A 21021-nucleotide genomic window follows, 5' to 3' on the forward strand; every position below is an offset into this window, starting at 1 on the left:
ACGCAAGCTACCACGCCTGGCCCCCATATGCTTTAAATCACCTTTAGATTGCTTATATCTAGTACAATGTAAATGCTATGTAAATAGCTGTTATACTGTATTTTTATATTATTTTTATTGTTCTATTGTTACCTTTTATTTTTCTCTCGCATATTTTCTATTTGCAGTTGGTTGAATCTGAGGATATGGAACCCCCAGATACAGAGGGCCGACTATATTTATGTCTACTTGTCCTAGGGAGGCTTCAGCAACACATTAGTAAAGATGATAGACCCAACTCCTGCCCTTCCAGAGCATACAATGAGGAAAACAGACCCTGTGTTAGGGGCATATTGAAATAGGAGCACATAGCAGTGGAATCGAACTTTTTCAAGAGGAGGTGAGTACAGGTGGGGGAAATCATCCTAGAAAAAAGATCAGGTTTGACATTTGAAAAATAAGTATGTTGTCAAGTAACTGGAGGGGGTAGGAGGGAAGAGGAAGGACATGTTTTAGGAAAAAGTAAAAACATGTAGAAAGGCCCAGAGGTCAGGGAGAGTGTGATGCCATGCCTTAAAGGAAGAAATGTGCTCAAAAGAAAATGCACCTTCTGGGCCCACAGCCCGGAGGATGGTCAGCGGACAGGGAGTTGGGCCTAATACTGCCCTTGCACCCTTCCTTCTCTTAAAAAAAAAAAAAAAAAAAAAAAGCCAAGCACAGTGGCTCATGCCTGTAATTTCAGTGCTTCAGGAGGCCAAGTTTAGAGGGTCACTTGAGTTTGAGAGCAGCCTGGGCAACATAGAGAGACCCTGGCTGTACAAAAATTTGAAAATTTGCTGAGTATGGTGGCAGGCACCTTTAGTCCCAGCTACTCAGGAGGCTGAGGCAGGAGGACCACTTGAGTCTAGGGGTTCAAGGTTTCAGTGAGCTATGACTGCACCACTGCACTCCAGCCTGGGCAGCACAGCAGGACCCTGTCTCTTAAATAAATAAATAAATAAATAAATAAACAAACAAACAAATGGCAAACAGAAAAAGGGCCTGTGAGGCTAGAGAGGCAGGGTCAACAAAATGCCAAGGTGAAACAAAATGTCAAAGTTGCACACAAGTTCCTGACTGGTGATAACTGTGATGTTCACATGGAAATTTTCTTTGGAAAATTAATGTTAAAAATTAGGATTCATAATCTTGTACTTCACAAATATTTTACAATGTGCATCACAGAAAATAGATTTTTGAAAAGACGGCAATGATTCTGGTATCATTAAGTGATTTCTTCCACTTAATGCTGATGCCCAACAAGAAGGAAAAATATATGCCATGTGTTCCACCTCAGTGATCAAGCATATTAATAAGCAGTTAATCTTTTTTCCTATAAAAATCTCCCATAAGTCTCAAATCACCTTTAGATCCCGGGGCCAATGCAGCTCTTTTTATAGCATAGGTCTTGAGACATCTTTCAAAAGAGTCATCCCAAAGAGCTATTATACCATCTTTTCCTCCAGTTACAAACCCCTATGAAAAAAAAGGTCCAAGTTAATAAAAATCTAAATTTTTTTTAAATAGTAGCCTTTTTCCTTATATTGAAAACTTCTAGAAAAAAGAATATAGCCAAAAGTTACAGCTTGTAAAGAATAGGAATAAGCATAAGAATTCATTGTTTTTTAAACCGTCTACATGGAATCCGCAATAATACTTACAGTGACACTAAACATTTTACTTTTAGGATGGGGCTTTAGAAACATAGTTTCTAAAATCTGTAACTATACCTCAGATTACCACTCAAAGTTACATATACCCTCCTGGAGTCTACATAATAACCTCATCCTTAAAATGAGAAAACAATAATAGTAACTACCTGATAGGATATGGTGATTATATATAAACAGCTGGTTTTTGACACATAGCATGAGCTTAAGAACATGAAGTTAAACTTTAAAAAAAGAAAAAAGAAAAAAAACAGCAGACCTGGCTGGCACAGTGGCTCATGCCTGTAATCCAACACTTTGAAGGCTGAGGTGGGAGAAGAGCTTAAGCCCAGGAGTTGGAGACTACACTGGGCAACATAATCTCTACCGAAAAATTTTTAAAAATTAGATGGGAGCAGGTAGCACTTGCCTGTAGTCACAGCTACTCAAGAGGCTGAGGCAGGAGGATATCTTGAGCCCAGGAGTTGGAGGCTGCAGTGAGCTGTGATCACACCACTGCACTCCAACTTGGGTGACAGAGTGACCTGTCTCAAAACAAAACACTGCAGACCTATTTCATTCTGTGTTCAGGAGTTTGAAAAGAGAAACAAAGAAAAGTCAAGATGAGCCTAGCCCACAGACTACTGCTGGATAGTCCAGCCAAGCAGAAAGGCAGTGTTCCTTTACTTCTGAAAACGCTTTACTCTCCATGACAGATTATGTTTAACTTGAAATCTCTTTAGGTTACTTACTTTTTCCAAAGCATGCATACTGAACACTGGCCCATCATGTGCTTTCACTGTTTTTACAAGAAAGATGTCTCTCCAGATACACACATCTCCTGTGGATGTTCCAGAAAAAGCCATCTCTTCAGTCCATCCATACACTGCACACATCATTGTGTCATTTTTCCCCAGTGTGCCTATGTAGCCTTTTCTTCCAATCAATCCTCCCCCTAGTTCACAAAAAATATTATGAAAGTACCACTTTCAAAATGTACGCAATTATAAAGAAGCAAAATTCCTTTTCTACTGTTGTTGTTGTTTGAATAGAAAGGCATGCAACAGTAAGGAGAACTGAAAAATACAGGTGTCTCAATCAGTGATGTGGGTTACACCTTGCATATCTGCATTAAGACCGTAACTTTTTAGATAAACAAAGACCTGGACTAAGTCTGTTTTAATCAGTCCTTAGCACTTTTGATGATGTTTTTTAAAGTTTTCATTATGACATATTTAAGAATACAAAAAGGCATTTAAAAACCCCAATACAATGAATGCCTGTACATCCACTGACCTACAAAAAGATCCCAGAGTAACTGAAATGTCATGCCAATCTCATCTCCCTTCTTCACCCTCTGCTATTGTGAATGTGATACTGATTCTTCTCATGCATTCCTTTATATATAACATATTCGTGAATTTTTAAGCAATGTCATATTTTTTCATGTTTTAAATTTTTCTATAAATATCATCCTGTATGTATTCTTTTGCAACTTGCTTTATTCACCAATGATTTGTTATAGAGTTGTTTACATGTTAGAAAACTCACTTTCATAACCAATAGCATTCCATTATATAAACATACCATGGTTTATCCATTTTCCTATTAATGGGCATTTAAGTTACTTCCAAGTTTTTGCTATTAAAAGCAATGCTGCTTTAAACATTCTTGTAAAGGCCTCTTCTACACGAGTGCAAGAATTTCTCTAGGAATGCCTGGGAATAGTAATAGAGTAATGTGCAAAAGGCATAGCATATAGATCAAAGAGGGATCAGCTCTTGCCAAACTGTTTTCCAAAGTTTATATACCAATGCACATTCCTACTAACAGTGAAAAGAATTCCTTGTTTCCCACCTTTGGGAACAGTTTGTGTTGTCACACTGGGGAATATGAAACACCAACTGAATTTTATTGTGGTTTAAATTTGCATTTCTGTGAATATTATGCTTGATCATATTTTCATATTTTTATTGGTCATCAATCCTATTGATATCTTTTGCCCATTTTTCCCAATTGAACTCACAAATTCCTTCCCTCCTTCATTCATTCAAGAAATACATTAGCTGGGCATGGTGGTGGGCGCCTGTGGTCCCAGCCACTTGAGAGGCTGAGGCCAGAGGATAGATTGAGCCTGAGAGGCAGAGGTTGCAGTGAGCCATGATTGTGCCACTACGTTCCAGCCTAGGTGACAGAGCAAAACCCTGTCTCAAAAAAAAAAAAAAAAAAAAAAAAAGAGAAAGAAAAAAGAAATATACATGCTAGGCACTATTCAATGTACCAGGGGTAGACTTATGAACCAAAAAGGCAAGACAACAAAATTCCTTGGAGCTTCATGGTGAAAGACAGTCAATAAATGTAACTAGTAAAATATACAGTGTGTTAGATGATGATGGGTGCTTTGGAGAAAATGTAAGCATAAAAAGGAGACAGGAAGCGGGAGGAGTCCATTTTAAGTAGGGTGGTTAAGGTAAGCCTCATCAAGATGTATCTAAATGAAAAGTTGAGGCCGGGCGCTGTGGCTCAAGCCTGTAATCCCAGCACTTTGGGAGGCCGAGACGGGCGGATCACGAGGTCAGGAGATCGAGACCATCCTGGCTAACCCAGTGAAACCCCGTCTCTACTAAAAATACAAAAAAAAACTAGCCGGGTGAGGTGGCGGGCGCCTGTAGTCCCAGCTATTCGGGAGGCTGAGGCAAGAGAATGGCATAAACCCGGGAGGCGGAGCTTGCAGTGAGCCGAGATCCGGCCACTGCACTCCAGCCTGGGCGACAGAGCAGGACTCTGTCTCAAAAAAAAAAAAAAAAGAAAAGTTGAAGGAGGTAGCAAGAGCAAGCCATGCTAGAAGAGTGTTCCAGGCAGAGGGAGCAGCACGGGCAAAGGCCCCAGTACAACAAGACTGAAATCGCTAAGTAACATCCAGGGAGACCAGTATGGAGTAGCAAAGAAGGGAAGACAGTAATGGGAAATGGGGTTGGAGAGGTCAAAGGCAGTATTGCAGGCCATTGTAAACATGGCCAACTTTTGCTTTACATGAGATGCAAAACATTTGAGTAGTGAAATGACAAGATCTGGCAACTGATTTATTAAGAGGTTCATTCTGACTTCTGGATTGAGAATAGATACAAGGGAGGTCAAGGATGAAAGGAGTTAGAAGGCTATTTCAATCATCTGGGCAAATGGTAAAGGTGGCAGACCAAAGTGATATCATAGAAGATGACGAAAAGCGGTCAGATTCCAAATGTATTCAGAAGACTGTCTTTTCTCAACATAGAAGGCAGAGTCATTAGTGACCTTGTAAGAGCAGCTGGGTGGAGTGGTGAGGTGAAAAAAACTAGATTAGACTTTTCTAAAGAGAAAGAAAGAGAACATAAATTGCAAATTGAAAGTAGGAACAACTGTTTAGAGGTGGTTTAGCATAGAAGTAAGATGACAAATTGATCAGCAACTGGAAAACAGAGTTGGAAGAGGGTTTTGTGTCACTTATTTAAGATGGAGAAATCACATCACACTTGTATGCTAAAAAGAGTCAGTAGAGAGGAAAATTGATGATACAGTAGAGAAAGGGTAGAAGAGTTAGAGTGACGCCCTTGAGTAGATGACAGAAAGTATCAAGTGCACAAGTGGGAGAACTGGCCTTTACTAGAGGGCAAAGTATCTTCTAGAGCAGGGTGGGCAAACTACAGACTGAATGCCAAATCCTGCCACTACCTGTTTTTGTACAACGTCCACTAGAGCAGGTTAGCACTCTGAGCTGCAGAGACCAAGTCTGTTTACTTCTCTGCACCCAGGGTCTGCCTCCCTGGTTTGTGGCTGTAAGTAGCATCTGCCCCAACTCTGGGCTGGCCCCCACCTACAAGCTAGAGACTCTGCTAATGGCAACTGCTTGTTATCTGGCAGTGGAATCTCAGTGTAGCAGTTGCCCCACTTCTGGTCAGCTGCCCAAATTCAGAAGGTTGGGCTCTCCAGGAACAGAAGGACACACTAGGATCTATGTGTCACTAGGGTAGAGTGAAGCTCACTATAGTTTCACTCCCCACCACAACCTGCCAGGCCCATTCCCTGGCAGACAGAATGTCTAATGGCAACTGGGTGCAAACAGGGTAAGCAGGGCAGGACAGTTTTCTCTCTTGTTCTATAATGACCTACATAATACTCTTGATTTTGTCCTTTGGCCTAGAAAACCTAAAATATTTACTATCTGGCCATTTACAGAAAAAGTTTGCCACCTTTGGTTTAGAGCACTGACAGCTGGCTTTTCTCGATGATACACACAGGATAACACGTTCCTGTTACACGAGGTCATGTAATCAGGTCATGTTGTTATTGCATCAAAGACTTTCAGTGGCTCCCCATCCCTCTGTCCCTACCATGAATAGAGTTCAAATTCCTTAGGGGAGAGACTAAGAATTCAAAACTTGAAATTCTCAAAGCCTAGATCTGGAATGGGAGGCAAGAAGCCCCATGTTAACCTCAAGTCTAAGTCATCTCCTTCAACCTAGTTTACCTAAAACTATGCATTTAGAGGGTTAACAATACTTAGGTTAAGTAAGTGGATACTTACTTCCCAGTTGGTTAATGAACTCTGTGGATCAGAACCCCAAAAGTAAGGAAGGTTGAAATGTTCAACCTTCAACCGTCTAACCAAACTTAAGAGAGAAAGTTATTCATTTGGAAGTATTTTCATTGCAAGACTATTTACCTTCTTGAAATCTTATTTCAAACAAATTCATAGTTCTTTTTGAGGACAGAAATACTAAGTACAATCGGCCTTCCATATTCTCAGGTTTTGCATCTGTGGATTTAATCAAATGTGGATTGAAAATATTCCTTTCAAAAAGGATGGGACAGGCATGGTACTTCATGCCTGTAATCCCAGCACTTTGGGAGGCCAACGCAGGTTGGTCACCTGGGGTCAGGACTTTGAGACCAGCCTGGCCAACATGGTGAAACCCCATCTCTACTAAAAAATACAAAAATCAGCTGCGTGGTGTGGCAGGCACCTGTAATCCCAGTTACTTAGGAGGCTGAGGCAGGAGAATCACTTGAACCCGTGAGGCAGAGGTTTCAGTGAGCCGAGATCATACCACTGCACTCCAGCCTGGGCGACAGAGCAAGACTCTGTTTCAAAAAGAAAAAAAGGATGGTTGCATCTATACTGAATACGTACAGACATTTTTTCCTTGTCATTATTCCCTAAACAACAGTATAACAAACTATTTACATAGCATTTACATTATATTAGATATTATCAGTAATCTAGAAATGACTGAAAATATACAGGAGGATGTGCATAAATTATATGCAAATACCATACCATTTTATACAAGGGACTTGAGCAGCATGGATTTGGGTATCCTTGGGGAATCCTGGAACCAATCCGTTACACTTTCTGATGCTGTGAGGTGCAACTGTATTATTTGCTGTGAATTTGCAATTACCAGTGACTAAGGTGCCCAAATGAAAAGTTTGTTTAAGCATATGGAAACGAAATTACAAATGTAAAAATACTTCTTTTTACTTTGTAAATGCATATGCTGTCATCTGATGAGTTTTTGATAAAGTGTTAAATCCAAGACTGAAAATTAATCCATGTCCCATGTAATTTACAACTTGAAAGTTACTTGAACTTGGGAAATGTCTTAACTAAGTTTATTCTTTTCTAATAATGTTTTACTTCTTCCTATATTCACATATTTTCTCTGAACAGTTTCAATTTATTGAGATTTTGATGTCACATTGCTGGAATTTATAAGTATACTATTTAGAAAACAGACATTTTTTATTTTATAGTTACAAATGACTAAAGTAATATAGCATTCCACTTTTATATCATTTTATAGCATATGAGTAATTTTTTAAAATATTTTCTTTTTCAGTTTAGACTATAGAACATGTCTTTAACAGAAGAAAAAGTCTGGACATAATTTGATTAATCTCATATATTGAATTTTTTTGCAAGTATGAATATTACTGTATTAGTCTGTTTTCACACTGTTCATAAAGACATACCCAAGACTGGGTAATTTATAAGGAACGAGGTTTAATTGATTCACAGTTCCACATGGCTGGGGAAGCCTCACAATCATGGCTGAAGGTGAATAAGGAGCAAAGTCATGTCTTACATGGTGGCAGGCAAAATTGCTTATGCAGGGGGAACTCCCATTTATAAAACCATCAGATCTCATGAGACTTATTCACTACCACAAGAACAGTATGGGAAACCACCCCCATGATTCAATTATCTCTACCTGGCCCTGCCCTTGATACGTGGGGATTATTACAATTCAAGGTGAGATTTGGGTGGGGACACAGCCAAACCATATCAACTACATAAATGCAGCCAATAAATGGCAATAAATCTTCTATTTGTTTAAAATGTATCAATACAACAGTAAATTACTTTAAAAAAATAAACTTATTTTAGATAATTTTAGATTTCCAAAAAAGATTCAAAGGAATTACAGAATATTCTCTCATACACTTTGGTTTCTACTAATGCTAATATCTTTTTTTTTAGACAAGGTCTTGCTCTGTTGCCTAGGCTGGAGTGCAGTGGGAGATCACAGCTCCCTGCAGCCTTAACCTCCTGGGCTCAAGTGATCCTCCCACCTTATCCTCCCAAGAAGCTGGGACCACAGGTACACACCACCATGCCCAGCTAATTTTTTATTTTTTTGTAGGGACAGGGTCTCACTATGTTGCCCAGGCTGCTCTTGAACATCTAGGCTCAAGTGATCCTCCCACCTCGGCCTCCCAAAGTGCTGGGATTACAGGCATGAGTCACTGTACCCAGCCAACGTTAACATCTTATATTACCATAGACCATTTACTGAAACTACGAAACCAACATATTTGATACATTATTAGTTAATGAACTCAAGACTTCATTCAGATTTCATCAGTTTTTCTCCTAATGTTCCTGTTCTATTCCAGGATGCAGTCTAGGGTACACACTGCACTTAGCTAAATTACTTTCAAAAGCAATAATTTCTTAAAATTCTACAGAATAAAAAAGAAGCACTTTCTTACCTGCTTTACGCCAAAATTTCATGTGTTTAATTCCAGCTGTAATTAATTTATCAGGCACATAGGGGTTCATCTTTACAACAAAAATCTTATCTTTACTTCCTCTGAAATAAACATCAAAATGTTTTAGCTCTAAAGATTCATCATTCCTGTACTAATCTCTTGCCTAATCCATATCCTATCTCGATTACTCTATTTACTGAATATTTTTCTCCCACTTATCTCTCAGATGTGGTCTGTGTATTTGTGTATTTGTTCTTTTGTCATCATTTTAATATGGTAATTCTGCTCAAGAGAATCTCAAAAGACAGATATGGTCAAAACTGAACTTCTTTCAGACAGTATCTACAATACTTACTACAGTACTGTGCATAGGGAATGCTATTTGTGGCACGAATGGGTTAAAGGCAATTTTAAAACAATACTTTGTTATAGCTTAAGATAGCCTTTCCAACTACAAAGTTCCTCTTAAACTATTGTTAATTTGGGCATTATCTATATATTCCATAAAAAGCATTTATCTATATATTTAAAGTGCTTTAACACTGCTTTAATAAAGAGGAGGTTAAAATCTCTGACACTGTTGACTAGTTCCTCCTTTAAAGCATTGTTAATATTACTGTAAAAAAATACATGCTCACTATAGAAAACTTAGAAAATGAAGAAAAATATAAGAAAATAAAAACCTATAACTTCTTTGTGATATATATGCATATGTATCTTTTTTCACTTTAATATATAATGTGAGCATTTGATCATGCTCTCCAACAGCTCTATCATACAGTAGAACACACTCTACCTGTACATGGAGATTTCAGATAGTTATATCCAATGCCATATTATAGTTATATTTAAAAGTGGGTTCACAAAGGATAAATCTACAAAGAAATTCTGAAATCATTTACTATGATTATATTATTTATTCAATGGTAACAAACATGGAAGCAATAAAAAGTTACATATTTGCTTGATTTCAAAATTGTTTTAATTTAAAAATTTTTAAGTCCAAAGTAATTCTAGTATTTTGCAAATGTGATATCAAGTTTTTTTCCTACCTTGCTATTGAAAGTTTCTCTCCTTTCTTCCAGTCCCACAGCACAATAGTATGGCTATCATCTATGCCAACTGATGCCAAACGTTTCCCATCCGCTGTGGAAAATTAATGAGAGAGATAAACTGACTATTAACATTCAGAAGAGAGAAAACATTCAGTATATATTCTAGACCCACATCCTATATTTAAAATTTGATAAAAATAATGTTAAATGCTAGGCATGCATACAGCTATAAAAAGAACCAGAATTTATAAGGGAGGGAGAATAAAACTTTCTCAAATCCTCTAAATGTATCTGTTCTCATTGCACCTGACCTCCTTTTCCTTATCTATCCATCAGGTTGGGATGGGAGGAGGGAGATAAGAAAAATGGAAAAAAGAGATTTAAAAAATAGAAGGAAAGGGAAAACTAACAAAGGGATGAAGAAAATATTTATTTTAATTAAATTCACCATAAGAAATCTACTGTAATATAAGAACTTAGAGTAAGTATGAAAAGTTAATCAAATGAAAAACATGTAAGTTACAACAACATACTACCACTAATATAACTCCTTTTAGTAAAGGTCAATCATATCAAGCAATACATAATGAACATATTAGACAAATCATTAAGACAAATGATCAGTGAATATCCTATGGGTGTGCGTGTTTATAGACTGTAAAGGCTCAGACCACAAGAAAATATTTCCCACTTTACCACACTTTGCAAGGCTCAATTAGTTCCTCATTGCTCCAGTGGTATTTTTCTTGGTGACTCACTTGGTTCGCAATTCGTTTTCTAGTTTCTGTTAGCAAATCTTTGAATATGTATATATATTTCCCTCTGAACTCTACTATGGATAATTTATCACTTCAGTCAGAGCAGCAAAAGCATTAATTCACTGTTTCTTAATATAGAATTCTCTATTAATAGTATTTCCTCCCTCTTCCCAATTCACACCCTACCTTTCACTGTAGACCTATCTGCAGTTGTCAAACTTTTAAATAAACAGAAAAGCGCTAATATGATCTGAAATTATTTTTACAAGACAGCTTAAAATTGTCACTGTATAAATATGTCTAAAATAAGTATTTCAGTTCTCAACTCTTTCTTTGCTAGCCTTTTACCCTAAACATTTTCAAAGTTTACTCTAGCTATAAAACAGTGAGATCAGTGCTTGCCCAATGTGGGAGATACAAACTACTTGTGGTAACTGAGATGAATTTAGGTTGTTACGTAGATAAACATTTTTATGTTACTAGAAACATGCAAATTTTAATAGGTATTAAAACTATACTCATTAAGTTATAATTATAAACTAGCTAGCAAATCCACACTTTCATAGTGTTTGATAAGGACAACAGTATACACATTTGATAAAAACTGTGAATGTCACAGCTGAAGGACAAGCTTAGGTAACAATAAGTTAGATTAAAACGCTATGTGTTGCCTCTGCATTTTGTTCATTCTTACTGAGATAGCAAACAGCCTTACCTGAGAAATCAACAGCACTAATACCACATTGGTGGTGGCCCTTTAATATGGACAATGGTTTAATGGTCTCTGTATCCCATATATGTATTGAGGGATCTCTACCAACCTAAAATAGAAAGAATTATAGACGTTATTATATACAATTAATATCCATATCTATTAAAAGGAAATAAAATGAGAGATTTTTACAGCTTGACTTATTTACCACAGAAATTTATTAAATAAAAATTTAAAGCAGACTATACATGTTACTGATATTTTTTTCTTACACTTGTTCAAAAGCTAATGAAGCTGGCCGGGCGCGGTGGCTCACGCCTGTAATCCCAGCACTTTGGGAGGCCGAGGCGGGCGGATCACAAGGTCAGGAGATCGAGACCACGGTGAAACCCCGTCTCTACTAAAAATACAAAAAACTAGCCGGGCGCGGTTGTGGGCGCCTGTAGTCCCAGCTACTCGGGAGGCTGAGGCAGGAGAATGGCATGAACCCGAGAGGCGGAGCTTGCAGTGAGCCGAGATTGCGCCACTGCACTCCAGCCTGGGCGACAGAGTGAGACTCCGTCTCAAAAAAAAAAAAAAAGCTAATGAAGCTAAGTTCAGTGTTTCTAGGAATGATGTAACTAGAACTATGTGACTTTTATCATCTGTTTCATCAATAAAGATAATAAATGCTTACTGAACATCTATTGTTTCTATGCTAAATACAATGAGCAATAAGACATTCAGGTAACTTTTGCAAACTCCTGGGAAAACAGGACATTATCAATTAAAGACAAACACCTCTTAATAGATGCTTAATGAACATGAAAAGGCTGTGGAGAAAGAGTCCATGGAAGAGAAGGTACTGGAGGTGGGCCTTCAGAAAGTACAGAACTTGAATATAAAGAATTCTAGACTAAAATAATGGGGTAAATAAATATTCAGAGGGGGTTAAAGTACCAAGCATGTCAGCAGACCTGAAAAGGTAATTTTACTGCAGCACTCTGTCACTTATTTTTTAACTTGGTTTATGATGTTCATTAATGCACAGGTAAACTATCAATTCTTAATTATTCCTCTAGACTCAAGTAGTCACTTTCTTTAACCATAAGTATAAAGAGATGTCTTTGTATATAGAGACAACTCCTGAAATAATTAATAGAACTATCAATTATAGTTAATTTAGAGATTGATTTTATTCATTTATTTATTTTTATTTTTCTGAGACAGAATTTCACTCTTGTTGCCCAGGATGGAGTGCAATGGCGCGATCTCGGCTCACCGCAACCTCCACCTCCTGTGTTCAGGCAATTTCTTATCTCAGCCTCCCGAGTAGCTGGGATTACAGGCATGCGCCACCACACCGGCTAATTTTTTGTATTTTTAGTAGAGACAGGGTTTCTCTATGTTGGTCAGGCTGGTCTCGAACTCCCGACCTCAGGTGATCTGCCCGCCTCGGCCTCCCAAAGTTCTCGGATTACAGGTGTGAACTACCGGCACCCGGCCGAGATTGATTTTATAAAAAGATACAACAAATAACACTGCAATCAGCCAATATTTCACTAAGTTATTCAGCCAAACATTACCAGTAACTTTTTAGAAAACTTTTAACATGTTTTATGGGTACATAGTAGTAAAAGTAACTTTTAAGTTTTCTTTTTATATAAAAACTTCTACAGAATTTGATGCTTTTGATGGTTTTACTGTACTACTCTCTTCTGGTTCTCTGGTTTCCTTGATCCCCACCCCCACCCTTATTTTTTATTTATTTATTTTTTTTGAGACAGCGTTTCACTCCTGTTGCCCTGCTGGAGTGAAATGGCATGATGTTGGCTCACTGCAACCTCTGCCTCCCAGGCTCAAGTGATCCTCCTGTCTCAACCTCCCAAGTAGCAGGGACTACAGGCATGTGCCACCATGCCCGGCTAATTTTTGTATTTTTTGTAAAGATGGGGTTTCACTATGTGCCCAGGCTGGCCTTGAACTCCTGGGCTCAAGGGATCTGCCGCCTCGATTTTCGAAATTGCTAGGATTAGAGACCGTGAGCCACAGCACCCAGCTTCCTTGACTCCCACTAGTGAGTTTCCTTCTCAATTTCCTCACCTGTTACTTAAATACAAACCTCTCCTCCCAAGGTGGTCTTTAATTCTCCAGTCTTCTCATTCTTCATTTTTGCCCTGAGATATCTCATTTCTATACTTTCAGTGGTTAAACAATAAATATCTCCCCAAGTCCTTCTCTCGAACAGTTACTTTTCCTCTGAATTCAAGACTTACATTTTCAATTGTCTAGTGGACATCTCACCTGGAAATTATGATGATGACTAACATTCACTGAGAAGTGATTTATGTGCCAGAAACTGTTCCATAAGCACCTTACAAAGACTGACTCATGTACCAATCACAACAACTCTACGAGATAGGAACAGATAATATCCTTATTTTAAAGGATGAAGAAACGAAGGCAAAGAGGGGTTAGGTAATTCGCCAGTAGCTAATAGGTGGAAAAGCTTGGATTTCAATATCATATTCCATGAGGTATAGACAGTATTTAGTATAATATTGAGTATTATTAAAGTACACTTAGCGCACCTCACTCAGGGATGAAGGGGAGAATGGAGAGGTTGGGAGAGTTCTCAGATGGGCATAGCCTAAGTCTTAAAAGGAGCAGAAATTAAAGTTGGAAGGTTGAATACAAGTGAAGAGGAAGAGTTTTCTAAGATGAAGGAACTAAGTAAAAGATGTGAAATAGCATTATACGTGTTGGACAAATTCTAAGGCAAGAAAATAGTTTACAAAGAGGCAAATGATAAGAGATAAAAAGGGGAGTTGGAGAGTCAGATTTGGTTAAAAGCCTTTAATTGCATTGGGAGTCAACTTCCAATTCTGCATTGATGTTATGCCTTGAATTGCATTTAACCAAGTCTGACTCTCCAACCTCCCCTTTTCATCCCTTACCATTTAGAGCTTGTGGCTATTTAGACAGCTGTTTAGACAGCCTACAAGCTATTAATACTAATAAACATGGAAGAATTTTAAGACTTTTAGAAAGATTACTAGTGAACGGGGAAAATGGATAGAGGAAAAAACTTAAGCAGGAGACAAATAGCTATAGTAATGTTTCAGAAATTGTGAAGCACTGATTGTCAGTAGAGGTACGGAAAAATTAGAGATAAAAAGAATATTGAAGATAAAGAATAAATACATATTCAGGTGAAAGAATGGGTACAACTTGAGGACTGACTAGCTTTAGGGGTGAAGAACAAGATTAACTTCCAGGTATGTTCTAAGAAGGAAACAGAAACGGATGAACAGGTTTGGAAGGGAAGACTAATGCTATTTATCTCTGTTTTAGACATACTGAACCTGAGTTGCCCACAGGACATCTAAATCAGTGTATTTTTAGTGAATTATATATATACACACACACATATACACACATACACATATATACACAGAGTAATTTGTCCAATTCTTGTACTACATTCTGAGCTCCCGATAGTGGCAGCCAGTCCGAGTTATCTTTGTGTTTCCCCTACAACATTTAATGCTTTTTTTTTTTTTTGAGACAGAGTCTCGCTCTGTCGCCCGGGCTGGAGTGCAGTGGCCGGATCTCAGCTCACTGCAAGCTCCGCCTCCGAGGTTTACGCCATTCTCCTGCCTCAGCCTCCCGAGTAGCTGGGACTACAGGCGCCCGCCACCTCGCCCGGCTATTTTTTTTTTTTTTTTTTTTTTTTTTGTATTTTTTAGTAGAGACAGGGTTTCACCGTGTTAGCCAGGATGGTCTCGATCTCCTGACCTCGTGATCCGCCCGTCATTTAATGTTTTTGAATAGGAAGCACTCAACAAGTATTTGCTGAATTAAACAAAATTTCTAAATGATAGCACAATTAGTCACGTTACTCGACTTTCCAGGTAAGTTTCTTTCACATTCTTTCATTTCCACTTAAGATTACAGTTCCTGACAAGGGGTTATTCTTTGTATTTAATTCTCCGAAAGGCAAAAACTCTCTAGATTTTTCATCTAAATTGCTTTTTTAAAAATTGTTTTATTTGGGAAAAGTGCTTCTTACAAAAGGGAAGCCGCAAAATACAGAGACCTCTGCAACAATTATTATTATTTTTTTCTTAAAGTGAAAGAATGGGTGAGATCCAAGGAATCAAAGCAGTAGATGGACAAACCTGGAGCATCCCTGAGTTATTTTCAGGAAACAGAGCATCAAAACACAAAGGTAAAATTTCCAATCAAGGAATTCTTCCAACAACTTAACTTTATCTAGTCTCGATTCCCAAACCCTCCCCTTCAGTGGAAAAGTATGACTTATTACTGCAAACCCATTACTCCACTACAATAAACACCTTAGAACAGAGTTTTTAATCACACCTGTCTACCTGAAAACTCAGAAGTGGAATGAAGCAAATATCCACAAAAACAAACACAAAAACCTGACAAGAAAATGCCCCAAATGAGGACAAAGGTTTCTCAGAAAGTGCCTGCACTGGAAAGGCTAGATCGTAAAACATTAAATACAACTGTGCATCCAAGACCCAGTTTGTGTTAATATATGGGATAACCAGGTAGTTTTAACCTCCACCTACCCTCCTGATTAGTTCCTCCACTAATGTCCATAATGTATTCTAAGATTTGAACACTGTGGGTTATGTATAGTTCTTCAAATAATCTGGGCTTTTTTTTTTTTTTTTCTCTACTTTTACCTTTTACACATGCTATAATACACTTAGAATGCTTTTTCCCAACTTCCCCTCTGCCAAGTAAACAACTCAGCTCAAATGTCATCATCTCTACGAGGGTTTCTTTGATTCTGCTGGACACAATTAATCGTTAGTTCTTCATTACATTGCTACAAGACATTGTACATCTTTCTACATTTAAAAACAGGGTGATTTTGCCTTCCAAGGGACATCTGGGCACTGTCAGGAGATATTTTGGGTTGCCACAACTCAGAGAAGTGGGTGTTACTGACACTAACAGGTTGAGACCAGGGATGCTGCTAAATATCCTACAATGCATAGGTCAGCCTCCCACAACAAATAATTACCTGCCCCAAAACATCAATAGTGCTAAGGTATTGTCATAAATATAGATGAGACAAGCTTCTCTGATCTATACTTAGGACACTGTATCACAACTCAGAATATGAGTTTCCACCATGGCAAGAAGTTGTCTTATTTATCTTTATATTTCTAGCACATTTCTTGCTACACAGAATGTGCTTAATGTTTCTGAGTGAATGAAAGAAAGGAATAAGGAAAGGGAAAGGAAGGAGAGAAAGAGCAAGTAAAGAGAGGCACAAAGAAAGGAAGAAGAATGGCAGAAAGAAAAAAGGGAGGAGTTTTCTCTCCTTTCAAGAAAGCTATATAGGAAGATGCAAGTTGACCCCTTTTACACATATCCTAGCTAAAAGGTATATTTACACAGTGTTTAAAGCCAGACAAACTGAAGGCTTTAGGCTTTACTACCTATTAGCTGATTGATCTTAAGCAAATTATTTAATTTCTCCAAACCTAAACCTCATCATTTGTAGACTGAAGGAAATAATTTTACTCTCACAAGGTTGAGGTGAGAATAAATATACATCAATAAACTAGTAAAATACTTACATAGAGTAAGAATCTATAAACTTCATTTCTTCCCTTCCTTCTCTAAGAAATCCATATAGAGAGGTATCAGTTAATATTTTCCCAGGGTTTTTTATTTCAATATTTGTGCTTTCTACTTTGGTAAACCTGAATAGATTACTATCCTGGTTGTAAAATAAAGAGACATTGTCCTTTGGTTTGTCACAGGACATTTGTTAAATTATTTACTGTTTTAGGTAACTCAACCTAAAAAAAACAGATTTCTAGTCTTTATTTTTTCTTTAATTTTACTCACTAATTTAAAAAATTAATATCATGACAGAAAAAAGAAGCCAGAGCTATGAGTTCCAAATTTAAATTAAAATAATTCGAATTAAAACAATAAAAACTTTAAGTAAAACTGTAGGAAAAAAGTTTGGGGTAAATTTTATTTATAATCTGAAAATAAAACCCATTCTAAAGAATTCTTTACTCTTCATTTCCTAGAACACAAAAGAGATATATGATTAATTTATTTAAACTCAAACAAAGGTGTAGCTTATCTGGTTCACTGTCAGTCTTTCAAACCTACCTGGCCTGTTGCCACGTAGTCTTTCAAAGGATGAATAGTTAGGCAGAGAATATCATCATCATGACCCAGATAAAAACGCTGTGTGTTCTGCTGTCGATTATAAATGACACCCACTGCTGCCACATGGTACACAATTTCACCAATTTGAGTATAAAACAGATTACTTCGACAGTCATAACCTCTGTAACTAATACAGAAAACAAATCATATGTAATTAATTTTGGTCTTTTATCTGATCAATACAGACTATACGGGGGAGAAGTAGGTACCCTTTGAGTGAATCATTCAATTTCCAGTTTTACAGGATACTAAACAATTTTTTTTTTTAAAGAGATGGGGTCTTGCTCTGTCACTCAGTCTGAAGTGCAATGGTGTGATCACAGTTCCCTGCAACCTTGACCACCCAGGCTTAAACCTCAGCCCTCCAAATAGCTGGGACTACTGCTGCGTGCCACTGTGCCTGGCTAATTTTTGTATTTTTTGTAGAGATGGGGTTTTGCCATGTTGCCCAGGCTGGTCTCGAACTCCTCAGCTCCACCCACCCTGGCCTCCCAAAGTGCTGGGATTACAGGTGTAAGCCACCATGCCCAGCCTGAACAATTAAAAAATACCACCATCCCTGATCCAATAAACTTTTATGAACTGCTCGGACTGCAAATAGCTAAATCTAAGGTATAATAGTGAGTGAAAAAAACAAGGTAGACAATAGTATGTATAGTATACTACTATTTACGTAAGTATAATATTAAAATTGTATACCATAAAACAATTGCTTTTTATAAGTAAAAGGCATAGAAAAGAATATATATTTGTAATTGTTGTATAAGTATTTCTGAAACTAAGTAATAGTGACTATCTGCAGAGAGGGGAAATGATGGCTGGGAGGGCAGAGGTGGGAGAAAGATTTTCAAACTGTACCCTTTTATACACCTTAATATAACATATATTCCAAAAATAAGTTTAAACAACAATTTAAAAATATTATATTCATCCAAGACAAAGTAGCCAAATCTTAAATGGTCAAAATAAGTCCATTTATAGCAACCTTGCTTTGCACTTCAAAGAAACCCAATTCATAAAATATAACAGCATAAAAACTACTGACCATTTTAACACTGGAGAAAAAATACTTTTACTTAATAAATCCTTTTTAAAATTCTTGATAAGTATTATCAGTCAGTTAAGAAAATGAATGCTGGGTGAAAGGTAGAAAAGAGTCAGATTGGAAAATCTATTTCTGCCAAGCTGAAATGTGAGACCTGTCTTGACGGATGTTCTAAGAGAATTCAGAACCTGTATTTTGGTGAAATTAAAATATTTAGGCAAAAATGCTCATGCAAGAAGTTACAGTATCATTCCAAATTAGACATATTAAGGGGAGATGATTATCTCTTACATTTTACTTAATTGTTTAAAGAGGTCCATTTCCATAAATATGAAACTTTCATAAGATTTTTTTTTATTTAATAAACACTTACATAGCGCTTATTATGTGCCACATAACGTTGTAAATCACCACTAGTATTGCCTTATTCACTCCTCATCAGAACCTTGTAAGGTAGGTACTTGATACGATTCAGATATTTGTCCTGTCCAAATCTCATGTTGAACTGTCATCCCCAGTGTGGGATACTGGGAAGTGTCCTGGTGGGAAGTGTTTGGGTCATGGGGGCAGATCCCTCATGAATGGCTTTATGCCATCCCTTTGGTGATAAGTGAGTTATCTCCTGATTTGTTCAAACAAGATCTGATTACTTAAAGAGTCCAGAAACCCCCTTCCCTTTCGATCCCTTTTTTCTTGCTCTCTCTTTCACTACGTAACACACCTGCTCCCCCTTTGCCTTCTACCATGAGTAAAAGCTTCTTGAGGCTTCACCAGAAACTGAGCAGAGGCTGCTGCCCTGCTTGTACAGCCTGCAGAACACTGAGCCAAATAAACCTCTTTTCTTTATAAATTATCCAGCTTCAGGTGTTCCTTTATAGCAACGTGAAATGGACTAACACAGTACTATTATCTCCATTTCAGACACAAAAAAAGAAGCTGAGAGGTTAAGTGACTTGTTTAAAGTGACTTGTTTAAAGTTACATGCCCAGTTGTCCCAACAGTGTCCTTTATAATCATTTCAAAATCCAGATATTTTAAAAAATATCTTTCAATTTGGTTTTGTCTAATGTCTCCTTATGATTAGATTCAGGTGATGTGTTTTCCCCATGGGCAATGTTGTATACTTTCAGATATGTCATTTCAGGGGATACAGTCAGTTCTATCATTAGAGATGTTAAGCTAGTAAGTGTGAACCAAAATTCAAACATATAAATGAAAGATAGTTGTTTTATACCCGTGAACAAAGTGTAATCGAATACTATTTCCTGGAGCCCGCTCTCTTCTTTTAGAAGTAGCACTTTTTTGTTTCTCTTTGCATTGTTCTTTAAGCTGAGGTAGATCTTCTTTGTAAACCTTTAAAAAATGTACATAAGTAGAAATATTCTTAGAATATATATTAATAAAGGTTTTCATATACTCTCTTTTTTTTTTTTTTTTTTTTTGAGACAGAGTCTCGCTCTGCAGCCCAGGCTGGAGTGCAGTGGCGTGATCTTGGCTCACTGCAAGCTCTGCCTCCCGGGTTCACGCCATTCTCCTGCCTCAGCCTCCCGAGTAGCTGGGACTACAGGCGCCCGCCACCTCGCCCGGCTAGTTTTTTTGTATTTTTTAGTAGAGACGGGGTTTCACCGTGTCAGCCAGGATGGTCTCGATCTCCTGACTTCGTGATCCGCCTGTCTCGGCCTCCCAAACTGCTGGGATTACAGGCTTGAGCCACCGCGCCCGGCCTCATATACTCTCAATATAACTTTCAGACATTGTCTGAAAACAACCTTTAATAATAGTCTTAAATGAAAAGATAATTCATGAAATTTACTCCCTCGGAAAGAACAAACAAATTCACATTTTCTATATATCACACTGACAAACAGATATTTAGTGTTCCAGGAAATTTTTATACTTCACAAAAGAATACTTTTAAGGGAATAAATGTGAGTATACTATGACAAAATCCTATAGGCAAATAGAAGGCAAGCATACTTAATATACCAACCATTTAATATAAAAAAAATTTTACACAAGTGTACTCTAACACTGACAGTGGGAAAACTAATATAATCATACATTGATTGGGAAATTAAAGACACAAAAGATAACAACAGATGACTAACGGGGAGCAAGATAAAGAAGAAATTGGACTTTTCAGAGAAAAACTGTGTGATATAGAAAATTACCTGTCGACGGTAGGTGAGTTGTGTCTCTTGTTCAATTTCAGAATCCAGCTCTGGAACATCAGACAGATCTGAATCTGATTCATCACTATGAGAGTCAGCCAGACTTTCTGTAATTTTTAAAAATGAAATGTTATTTGTTTAAAGAAGATTCATTATCAAAACAGCACTGGAAAATTAATGATTAAGAGCTACGTCAGTTGACATGGAGACAAGCCATAAAACAATCAAATGAAATTACCTATTCAAGTGACACAGATGTCAGTAAACTGTACTACAGATTATCTTCCTCTCCACTCACTGCAAACTCAATAGCTCCTTTAAATCCCTTCACTGGCTCCCCAATGACCGCTACATCAAATTTAAATGTCTGT

The 21021-nt window shown here is 37.5% G+C and overlaps 1 protein-coding gene and 1 long non-coding RNA gene across 13 annotated transcripts in view; one reads left to right on the forward strand and one right to left on the reverse strand.

Moving 5' to 3' along the window:
• EML5 (EMAP like 5) overlaps window positions 1-21021 on the reverse strand; it is a 192872-nt gene that overhangs the window by 84654 nt on the left and 87197 nt on the right. For 11 of the 12 annotated variants that reach the window (XR_012416050.1, XR_012416049.1, XR_012416051.1 and 8 more), the window contains exons 12-19: window positions 20651-20757; window positions 19714-19832; window positions 17375-17561; window positions 11228-11333; window positions 9752-9845; window positions 8700-8800; window positions 2420-2622; window positions 1383-1494 (exon numbers count right to left, since the gene is read on the reverse strand). Coding sequence is in view for 8 of the 12 variants with exons in the window: in XM_005561988.5 (XP_005562045.1) it covers window positions 1383-1494; window positions 2420-2622; window positions 8700-8800; window positions 9752-9845; window positions 11228-11333; window positions 17375-17561; window positions 19714-19832; window positions 20651-20757 (1029 nt within the window). In the remaining 4 variants the exon portion in view is untranslated. The remainder of the gene's footprint in view (window positions 1-1382; window positions 1495-2419; window positions 2623-8699; window positions 8801-9751; window positions 9846-11227; window positions 11334-17374; window positions 17562-19713; window positions 19833-20650; window positions 20758-21021) is intronic. The other variant, XM_065549193.2, reaches the window with a different exon arrangement.
• LOC141407317 (uncharacterized) lies at window positions 258-20818 on the forward strand. Its single transcript, XR_012416053.1, has 3 exons — window positions 258-379; window positions 15337-15434; window positions 20692-20818. It is a non-coding gene; the product is annotated as an uncharacterized lncRNA (long non-coding RNA).

Source organism: Macaca fascicularis, chromosome 7 (assembly GCF_037993035.2).
Source record: "Macaca fascicularis isolate 582-1 chromosome 7, T2T-MFA8v1.1".
In the NCBI taxonomy this organism is placed as follows: domain Eukaryota; kingdom Metazoa; phylum Chordata; class Mammalia; order Primates; family Cercopithecidae; genus Macaca; species Macaca fascicularis.